Consider the following 11,370-nt stretch of genomic DNA (forward strand, 5'->3'; position numbering starts at 1 on the left):
CTAACTCTCTGACCCCCCTTAAATTTACAACAGCACCCACTATAAAAGTAGCAGGGCGCTACAGAGGGATTTTACCTTCAGTCAGGATCTGGACCACTCTAGTATCTTCGTTTTTATACCATTTTAAAAAGGTTAGGGCATTCAAGGCTGGCGGAAACTCATGGTTTCCAAATAGAGGTGTCATTGGCCCGATCTGTGTGGACCAATTTTTGTTTTTTAGCATTACATCCCATGCCTTTAACGTGGAGGATACCAGCATCGGCATTTCTCTCATGGCGGGTCGTACATTACGATTTATCCATGGTAGTGATTTAAGTTTTATTTTGGTGATATCCTCCTCTAGTTTTTCCCATTGTTTAGTTTTTGCATTATGAAACCAATCCACTATTCTCCCCATGAATGCCGCCCGTAGATATAATGAGAAGTCTGGGAGCGCTAGACCTCTTTTTTTTGTGATTCAGCTGTCAGTTGGGCATTTACACAGATTTTCTGTGCTCTAATGCTCACCCATATGACATAAAGAGAAGACAGGGAAGTACACAATCTAATGCATAGAAAACTTTATTGAGATATAAACACATTCATCAAAAGATTGCATTCACATGTGGCAATAAGAGGATATACATTGTACCCAGCGTTATGAACACAGGGGGAAGGACACCGACAAGCTGGATAAATGAGGATGACTCACTCCCGCACTTAGAGGATAGCAGGACTTCTCTGTTTTTTTTAGAAGTTGTCCTTTCCGAGTGAAAGATTTCCCGCACTCTGTACATAAACAAGGACGCTCACCCGTGTGAATTCTTTGGTGTTTAACTTTCCTTTACAAATGAAAGATTTCCCGCACTCTGATCATGAATAGGGAAGCTCAGCCGTGTGAATTTTCTGATTTTTAACAAGATTATGTTTCTTATTGAAAGATTTCCTGCACTCTGAACATGAACCTATGTGAATTATCTGATTTTTAATAAGGTCTTATTTACAAACGTAAGATTTCCCACACTCTGAACATGAATGGGGACGCTCACCTGTGTGACTTTTATGGTGTTTCAAAAGGTTTCCTTTCAGAGTGAAATGTTTTTCCACACTCCACACATAAATAAGTATGCTCCCCTGTGTGACTTATCTGGTGTCTAACAGGACCTTCTATCTGAGTGAAAGATTTCCCGCACTCCGAACATGAATAAGAGCGCTCACCTGTGTGAATTCTCTGGTGTTCAACAAGGGCTATTCGATCACTGAAAGATTTCCCGCACTCTGAACATGGATAAGGACGTTCTCCTGTGTGAATTCTCTGGTGTCTAACAAGGGTTCCTTGAAGAATGAAAGATTTCCCGCACTCTGAACATGAAAAACAATGCTCATCAATGTGACTTTTCTGGTGTTCAAAACGGGCTTCTTTTTGATTAAAAGATTTCCCACACACTAAACATGAAAAAGGGTGCTCATGCATGCGAATTCTCTGGTGTTTAACAAGGGCTCTTTTTTTATTGAAAGATTTCCCGCACTCTGAACATGGATAAGGACGCTCACCCGTGTGAATTTTCTGGTGTTCAACAAGGACCCCTTTTTGAGTGAAAGATTTCCCGCACTGTAAACATGAATAGGAACGCTTACCCATGTGAATTTTCTGGTGTTTAACAAGGACCCCTTTTTGAGTGAAAGATTTCCCGCACTGTAAACATGAATAGGGACGCTCACCCATGTGAATTCTCTGGTGTCTAACAAGGGCTATTCGATGACTGAAAGATTTCCCACACTTTGAACATAGATAAGGACGTTCACCTGTGTGAATTCTGTGGTGTTCAACAAGGGCCCCTTTTTGAATGAAGGATTTCCCACACTCTGAACATGAATAAGGACACTCACCCGTGTGAATTTTCTGGTGTTTAACAAGGGTCGCTTTGTAAGTGAAATATTTCCCGCACTGTAAACATGAATATGGACGCTCACCTGTGTGAATTCTCTGGTGTTGGACAAGGTCGTGTTTGCGAGTGAAACATTTCCCACACTCTAAACATGAATAAGGACGCTCACCAGTGTGAATTCTCTGGTGTGTAGAAAGTGCTCCTTTCCCACTGAAAGATTTCCCACACTCTGAACATGAATATGGACTTTCTTCAGTGTGAATTCTCTGGTGCCGAATAAGGCTTCCCTTCTGAGTGAAAGATTTCCCACACTCTGAACATGAATATGGACTTTCTTCAGTGTGAATTCTCTGGTGTTGGACAAGATCGTGTTTGCGAGTGAAACATTTCCCGCACTCTAAACATGAATAAGGACGCTCACCAGTGTGAATTCTCTGGTGTGTAGAAAGTGCTCCTTTCCCACTGAAAGATTTCCCACACTCTGAACATGAATATGGACTTTCTTCAGTGTGAATACTCTGGTGCCGAATAAGGCTTCCCTTCTGAGTGAAAGATTTCCCACACTCTGAACATGAATATGGACATTCTCCAGTGTGAATTCTCTGGTGCCGAATAAGGCTTCCCTTCTGAGTGAAAGATTTCCTGCACTCTGTACATGAGAATAGATGGTCACCTCGGTGATCTCCTTCATGGGGTGAGGAAGATTCCTCGGGATTAGAAGGATCTGTTGATCTATCTGCAGTGTGAGATCTTACATGGATATTTACAATCATAGTATGTGATTGATGAGAAGATTCCCCCTGATCAGAGGGATCCATTGATGTCTCCGGACAGGAAGGTCTGTGATGTATATTTTGTGTATTTGGATTTCCTCCTGGAGGATCCTGTGTGATGACATCATCTTCTGACTTACAATCAGCAGATAATAGAAGATGTCTCTCCGAGGAATTCCTCACATCACATCCATCTGATGGAAAGAAATGAAAAAAATAAATAAATAGTAAAATATTTCAGTAGATGACAAATAACTGGAGTTTTACGTATTAGTGGAGTAAGTGGAAAATTCCGATCTCAAATCTGGACTCCGGTTCTCCCTCCAAAATCAATTAGAAAAGTCTTCATACCGGAGTCCGTATACAATTTGCAAATTCTTTAACCACTTCCCACACCCCATATAACAGAATGATGTATGCAAAGTGGTTACGTTATCCTGACTGGATATCATATGACATCCAGCGGGATAAGCCGCAATTGTGCGCCCGCTGGAGATCGTTGGTGTGGTATGTCAGTCTGACCCACCGCATCACTGATCTCTGTAAAGAGCCTCTGATGTAGGCTCTTTACTATGTGATTAGCTGTGTCCAATCACAGTGTAAACAGGAAGAGACATGTATTGGCTTTTCCTCACCTTGCACTAACAGACCTACCCCTACCCACAGAAACTCCATCAACGGTCACCACAGTTCCCTCTCATGAATTGGCTGCTTCTATCAAGCTTCACTTTATACCCTCAAGGGTTAACTGAACTGTACATTTCATTCCCCAGTTTCAGTGTTTGTTACTTACTTGTGTCGAAAGGTGGAGAAATGTCATCCTGTTCCCTCTTCATAATCATCCCAACCTCCTCCATGGACGGCTGATCACCCCCCACATACGTCTCTTCTTCTTCCTCTTTAACCTCAGCTTTTATATTAATCCGTTCTTCACCCTGAACCCCAAAATAATAGAAAATATTTATTAAAGCTGAACTCCGGGCAGATATAAACGACACGAATGAATGCAGTGCATTTATTATTAAATGAGTTTTATTTTCATAAATGTAAGCAGTATAAGTTTAAGAATGTGACCTGATATCAGGCTCTTGCAGTACCTGCGCATAAGCACTAGGGGAGGGACAAGACCGGTATGCATTATTAAAGCGGGGGTTCACCCCAAAAAATAATTCTAACATTACATTAAGCTCCATTCCGACATTGACTGTACGCTGATCTTTTTTTTTTTTTTTTGCCGTACATACCGTTATATCTTTATCCCCCCCCCCCCCCCCACCGGCTTCCGCGGGAGTGGGCGTTCCTATGCACAGGCTAATTGATTGACATATGACATAAGCTTCCCCCCGGCACATACGGCCGTGTCACGAGTTGCCGAAAGAAGCCGGACTGCGAGTCGGCTCTATACGGCGCCTGCGCACCGACGTTCGGCTTCTTTCGGCAACTCGTAACGCGGCCGTATGCGCCGGGGGGAAGCTTATGTCATACGTCAATCAATTAGCCTGTGCATAGGAATGCCCACTCCCGCGGGATTCACTACCCGGAAGCCGGGGGGGGGGGGAATAAAGATATAACGGTATGTACGAAAAAAAAAAAAAAGAAAGAAGATCAGCGTACAGTCAATGTCGGAATGAAGCTTAAAGCGGGGGTTCACCCTATAAAAAATTTCTAACACTACATCCAGCCCAGTTCTGCAAATAAAATTACACTGACCATTTTTTTTTTTTTTCGCCGTAGATAGCGTTTATCCTTAGAATTCACCGCGGCTTCCGGGTAGGGAATCCCGCGGGAGTGGGCATTCCTATTGACATGCCAATTGATTGACATGCTAAACGACGGCGCATACAGCGCGTCACGACTTCCCGAAAGAAGCTCGGCTCTATTCGGCGCCTGCGAGCCGACCCGAGCTTCTTTCGAGAAGTCGTGACGCGCTGTATGCGCCGTCGTTTAGCATGTCAATCAATTGGCATGTCAATAGGAACGCCCACTCCCGCGGGATTCCCTACCCGGAAGCCACGGTGAATTCTAAGGATAAACGCTATCTATGGCAAAAAAAGAACAAAATAGCAGCATCATGTCAATTAGCAAACCCCCCCCACCCCCAATTGAAGGGACACAAGGAGGAAGAGGACCCATGATGACATATAACTAGACTTAAGACCTACAGAAGAAAAAAAACATATACTGATAAAACAGCAAAAAAAAAAAGTGAAAAAATGTGAGGTGCACAAAGAAGGAGCTGCAAATGAAGATGGGGATGCAGGCAGCACCGACTGACAGGTGATCAATCCTTCAGTGTTTGGCTACCTTGATCCCCGGTGGTTTGTCAAGGCCTTTTTGGATCGTCAGCCTCTCAATGACGCTCCTCAGACGGACTCCCCACTGAACAGCAATGCAGCTTGGGATCCTCAAAAGGTGGGAACCCAGTCACTCACTGGATCCCCGTCGCTGCTCAGATGCTCTGGGCCAACATGGTCCCGGAACCAGGAACACCGCGTGGCACGCACGCCCCGGCCAGGTAGGCCATAACGCTGGGGCGCCGTGATATGGTCACTCTGAAGGTGGGTGCCACACTCGAAGAAGAAGACCCAGAACCCATGGCGTCTGTCCCATAAATACCCCTCCCCAGCATGCACAGGGAGGCCAAGCCCTCCTGATTGGCTGCTGGGAAAGAGCACCCGTACCTTGACTCCACTGCTGCCACCTGCAGCACCGGGGTTGGAAGAACACCCCAGTGCAACAATATGAGCCCACAGCACAGCCAAGCTGAGAAAGAGACCCTGTTTTGCACATAACAATTTGGATCAGAGTTTATCTACACTCTGATCTAACCTTAAATTTAACTAGCACCGATACTATAAAGTACCCAGGCGCTACACATAGAAGAATGCCATCTAACCAATTCCGAAATATTTCCACACTCTGAGTCCACCTACCTGATGATGGTGAGGGATGGTGTGATCTTCCTCTGGGGAATCCCGGGAAGACAGAGGTACCCCCTCCTCCATAAACTGCTGAGCTCCACTCATCAACATCCCTTCTTCTTCCCCTTTAATCTCAGCTTTAATGTCTTTCAGTTCTTCAACCTGAACCCCAAAGATGACAGAACACATTTGTAAAATGGAACAAGAGATTACATAGAAGAAAGTTCTCATAGCTTAGAATTTTTTTTTTTTTGAGTTCTCGTACCACCTACCTGATGATGGTGAGGGGTGGTGTGACCTTCCTGTGTGGATTCCTGGGAATACAGAGGACGGGGACATCTCTCTGGTGGGTTCCCATTACTGGATCCATCTGTAGGAAACACACACACTGACTGAATACATTGTTTCTATGTGTTTATCAGATGATGGGGGATCTAGGTGGACCCTCCGTACTGCTCTCTCCTTTACAATAAAGTTTCCTCTTACCCGGTGATGTGAGGGGCGGCTGATTCTCCATCATGACGTCCTTGTAGAGATCATTTTACCTGATGTAAAGGTCTACATATCCCCAATCATCAATCTATATTCTTAAGCAGTTTATTTATTTAGTGTTCATTACTCACCCGTGCTCATATCTAGAAAAGGTTCCTCCTCTTTAGTTGTCACTATCATCCCAACTTCCTCCATAGACTCCTGATAACCCATCACAGTCGTCTCCTCTTCTTCTTCTTTAACATCTTTTTTTACATACATCTGTTCTTTATACTGAGCCATTAAAAAGAAAAAAAAATGTGATGGCAAATAGGCTGAAAGAAGAGTATAATCTCATACAGTCTAGAGTCACTTTCTGTGTTCTTCCCATCTACCTGATGATGGTGAGGGATGGTGTGACCTCCCTGTGTGGAATCCCAGGAATATAGAGGACCTCCCTCCTCCATAGATGGCTGAGCTCCACTTAGCAATGTCTCTTCTTCTTCCGCTTTAATCTCAGGTTTGATGTTTTTTAGTTCTTCACCCTAAACCCCAAAAATGATCAAATATATCAGAAAAAAGGAACAAGAGATTACACATTGGAATGTCTTCTCATAGCTTAGAATTCATTTTCAGTTCTTGTGGCTCATTCCCACCTACCTGATGATGGTGAGGGATGGTGTGATCTTCCTGTGTGGAATCCCGGGAATACAGAGGAAAGGGACAGATGATGGGGGATCTAGGTGGACCCTCCGTACTGCTCTCTTCTTTACAATACAGTCTCCTCTTACCCGGTGATGTGAGGGGCGGCTGATTCTCCATCATGGCGTTCTTGTAGAGATCCTTGTGTCCTTCTAAATACTCCCACTCCTCCATGGAGAAATAGACAGTGACATCCTGACACCTTATAGGAACCTGACACACACAATGATACAGTCACCATCCAGACACATCCCTTGTCTGTTACTGGATAATGTCCCAGAATTCCCGGCACCGCTCACCTCTCCTGTCAGCAGATCAGTGATCTTCTTGGTGACTTCTAGAATCTTCTTGTCATTATTTCTCCTGTATTTCAGGAAGTGAGGTGAAGGCACTCTGAAAGTTAAATGGTCACCAGATGATCAGTCTGCTTTGAAAAAGCAATAATATTGTCATGTGACCTCCCAGAATCCTGCTCGACTCTCCAGTCAGCAGGTGGAGGATCCCCAGGGTGAGGTTTAAAGTAGAAATCCAGCTAAAGCCTAACTAGTCCGAGAACTTCCAACAATGACTGTGAAAGCCGGGAGCCATGAAATCTCCCATAGGTCCCTCCTCTCCTCTGCAGCTTTCACTGGATGGCACATAAAAGCCAGGTCACATGACCAGACCAGAGAGGCTTGAAAATAGGTAAGAATAGACAGTACATCTTTTTTCTTGCACAGGTTAGTTAATGTAGGTGTTAGCAGGTATAGAAAGCATTTTTAAGACTAGTAAGGTTTTAGATGGAATTCTAATATCTTATTACCTCCTCTGCTGCCAGTTCCAACAATGTCTCTCCTCTACTTCCTCCCAACTCACCTCTGACCCAGTACTTCCTTTTTAGACCTCTACATCACTTCCTGTTCATATGTTACCTCACTTCCTGTCTGTAGATCACTTCCTGTCTGCACCTGACATCTTTTCCTCCCCATTTCTGACATCTTTTCCTGTGTCTGTACACTCACACTCTTTCAGACGTGCTTTTGTTCCACTCAATATAATTGGGAAAGACCACCTTGTGAGTAATGTCATTAAAGGGGGAGTCCTGTCTATTTTCAGTATGTGAACATAATAGGATAACACTGGAATGGTTAAAAAATAGGAGCCATCAGACCTGCAACCTTCTTACAAAGTTGCAGGTAAATGAGCAAAAACAAATTAGGTATGTTAATTGCTTACCTGCCGTGTTTTTCCTTCCTATAAAATATTTTTTCCCTCCCTTGCATTGTGCATTTATGTGTTCGTAAGACTCCCATTAGTTCCTTTGTAATTAACCACTTGCCGACCACCCCACTTACATTTACTGCAGGGCTCTCCTGCGTGAAATCACGTACAGGAACATGTGGGGTTGCAACCCACTCTCGCTGTGATTTGTCCTAGCGGGAGCCAATCAGTGGACCCAATGTCCGCTGGCAACTGGTGCTCATTCCGAAAGAATATGTAAACAAGGCAGATCACCGTTCTGCTACATTAAAGCCGCAAGCAGTTTTAAATTACTTTTTTCTTATAGTAATCTCATTTTGTGCAGGTGACAGACCTAAACACGTGCCACTTCACAGGCATACTATAGACACCCAGCAGGTACGACCGTTTTTAAAACTTTTTTTCCATTGATGCATATTCCCTGGGGCAAGACCCGGGTTCTCAAAGACGTTTTCACAGGCATACTATAGACACCCAGCAGGTACGATATTTAAAGGAATTTTTTTTTTTTTTTTTAAGCATCATTAAAATCACTGCTCCAGAAAAAAATACTGTTTTTAAAACTTTTTTTTCCCTTGATACATGTTCCCTGGGGCAAGACCCGGGTTCTCAAAAAGGAAAATTTATTATCAGATACTTACCGTAATTTTCCTTTCCTGATGGACTCCATGGCAGCCTACGTGTGGGTTAATCCCGCCTCCTCTCTGATGCTATAGGACCCCATACCCATAAAAGTCAGCTCACCTCTCAGTACCGTGTTCCGTAACTAGCCGACTACTTCTTTTCTAGGGTGGGAACTCCGTCTGCCATGGAGTCCATCAGGAAAGGAAAATTACGGTAAGTATCTGATAATAAATTTTCCTGACAGACTCCATGGCAGCCTACGTGTGGGAAATAACTAGCCAGACCACATGGGTGGGTATGCTGAAAAAAAAAAGGCCCCAAGAAAAAGAGAAAAGAGGATCTTGCCTATGCCATAGGCAGATCCTGCTCACTGACCTGGATAGCCGAGTATCACTGCAGCAGCTGCTCGCCTGTCAGGGGAATCCCAATAGAAACAGGCGAGCAGCTGCTTTAAATCACCCACCGGTGACGTCACGTGTCATCCACGCACGCCCCTGCGCGGTGGAAAGCGGCCCAACAGCGCCTGCGCGGCCGCTGCGAGTCCCGCCAACCGCGCATGCTGGAACCAAGCCTCACTCTGGGAGTGGGCACCGCGCATGCGTGAGTGGCAACGGCGCTTGCGACCAGGAAGTAATACGGCGAGCTGGAACGCAGAAGCGCTCCAGCCGAGATGAGGGCACAAATAAACAATACACCAAGCTATATATTAATATTAAGCTATATGGGGGGAAAAACGCGGATAGACACTTCACAAATATAACACAGAAGTGACTGCCATGAAGATGATGTCAGACCTTACCAGCCGAGGAGTCCAGATTCTTCAGCACACACAGCAACAACGCAGTATATTGGAGAAGTTGCTGCAAAGCTCTCCACCCGCCCATGGCTGGGATCCGAGCTGCATTGCTAAAGTGTGCTATCCATGCTATTCTGTCGGACGTCTGAATGACGTGCATCCTGAATCCATGGAGGAGGATAAAAAAGAAACACGGTACTGAGAGGTGAGCTGACTTTTATGGGTATGGGGATCTATAGCATTGGAGAGGAGGCGGGATTAACCCACACGTAGGCTGCCATGGAAAGACATTTTACAACAATAACTTGCATATTAGGCCTCGTACACACGACCGAACATGTCAGGAAAGACATTTTACAACAATAACTTGCATATTAGGCCTCGTACACACGACCGAACATGTCAGGAAAGACATTTTACAACAATAACTTGCATATTAGGCCTCGTACACACGACCGAACATGTCCGCTGAAACTGGTCCGGCGGACTAGTTTCCGCAGACATGTTCGGTCGTGTGTACGGCCGACCAGACAATTTTCCGGCGGATCAGACAGGTTTCCAGCGGACAAATGTTTCTTAGCATGCTAAGAAACATGTCCGCTGGAAGCCTGTCCGTCGGACATGTTCGGTCGTCTGTACAACTCACTGGACATGTCTGCTCGGCCGAAAGCCCTCGCATGCGTCTAAGTGATTCGACGCATGCGTGGAAGCATTGACCTTCCAGGGTCGCGCACGTCACCGCGTCGACGGCGCGGCCGCATCACTGCGTTCGCTGTCCGGGGGAAATTTGGTCTGATAGTGTGTACAGCCATCAGACCAAAATCCACCAGCGGACATGTCCGATGAAAACAGTCCGTGGACCGTTTTCATCGGACATGTCCCGTCGTGTGTACGAGGCCTTAGGCTTTATGAGCATATTTGAATTCGAACGTTCGAGTCCCATAGACGTCAATGGGGTTCTAAATGTTGGCGCGAACGTTCGGTCCGTTCGAAGGCTCTGGTGCAAACCGAACGGGGGAGTGTTCGGCTCATCCCTACAGGTCAGGGACATCCTACCTGAGAGGGGGATCCCAGTTGCATCTCCAGTCACACCTGTACAGACGACTTGAAGTGTTCCAGTTGTGAAGTAGCCAGTCGGGCTACCTGAAGAGTCTGCCTTCAAGGACATCTCCTTTGGGCCTTGGTTGCAGGATTGGAGAGTGGGAACATGCACATCATACAGACACACTGCATCCAGACAATATTGCCTACACTTGTAGAACACTGTGCTGCCCTCATCTTCTGCCAGGCAGTAAAAGTGTTCTTTCTGCTTCGGGAGTTCCACAATAGACTTTGCATCACTCCTGCCAAACAGGAAATCTAAGTGCTCCAACTACATTGGCTAGCTGAAGATTCAAGTAGCTGGATTCAGAAAGACCGCCTTAACTTTGCGGCGGCGTAGTGTATCGTGTTTGTAAGTTAGCGAGGCAAGTACATGATTCACAAAGTACTTGCCTGCTAAGTTACGGCGGCGTAGCGTAAATGCGGCGGGCGTAAGCGCGCCTAATTCAAAATAGGCTGAGGGGGCGTGTTTTATGTTAATATGGGTTGACCTGACGTGATTGCCGTTTTTTAGGAACGGCGCATGCGCCGTCCGTGTACATATCCCAGTGTGCATTGCAGCTAAGTACGCCGCATGGACGTATTGGTTTCGATGTGGACGTAAATTACGTCCAGCCCTATTCACGGACGACTTACGCAAACAACGTAAAATTTTCAAATTTCGACGCAGGAACGACGGCCATACTTAACATTACTAGTCCAGCTATTTGATGGAATAACTATACGTCTGTACTGCGTCGGGCAAGCGTATGTTTGTGAATCGGCGTATCTACTCATTTACATATTCTAGGCCGACCGCAATGGAAGCGCCACCTAGCGGTCAGCCTGAAAAGTACACTTTAGGATACGACGGTGTAAGACACTTACGCCGCTCG

General features: G+C 45.5%; 1 protein-coding gene across 1 annotated transcript; it reads right to left on the reverse strand.

Moving 5' to 3' along the window:
• Positions 1-543: 543 nt before the first annotated feature.
• On the reverse strand, positions 544-5,871 carry LOC120909514 (gastrula zinc finger protein XlCGF26.1-like). The gene is made up of 5 exons (XM_040321290.1): positions 5,835-5,871; positions 5,575-5,724; positions 3,435-3,576; positions 2,340-2,835; positions 544-2,171 (listed from the first exon to the last, which is right to left on the reverse strand). Exons 2-5 carry the CDS (start codon positions 5,671-5,673, stop codon positions 1,040-1,042), a joined length of 1,869 nt encoding a protein of 622 aa, XP_040177224.1. The 5' UTR covers positions 5,674-5,724; positions 5,835-5,871; the 3' UTR covers positions 544-1,039.
• Positions 5,872-11,370: the final 5,499 nt, after the last annotated feature.

This window comes from Rana temporaria, chromosome 8 (genome assembly GCF_905171775.1).
Source record: "Rana temporaria chromosome 8, aRanTem1.1, whole genome shotgun sequence".
In the NCBI taxonomy this organism is placed as follows: Eukaryota; Metazoa; Chordata; class Amphibia; order Anura; family Ranidae; genus Rana; species Rana temporaria.

Excerpts from the sequence above, each read along its gene's own strand:
- LOC120909514 (XM_040321290.1), bottom strand. The coding sequence starts at position 5,673 with ATGTTGATGAGTGGAGCTCAGCAGTTTATGGAGGAGGGGGTACCTCTG. Across the intron at positions 2,836-3,434 it reads TTCTCCACCTTTCGACACAA|ATGGATGTGATGTGAGGAAT; the intron begins GTAAGTAACAAA and ends TCTTTCCATCAG. Across the intron at positions 2,172-2,339 it reads TCATGTTCAGAGTGTGGGAA|ATCTTTCACTCAGAAGGGAA; the intron begins ATCTTTCAGTGG and ends AGAGTGTGGGAA.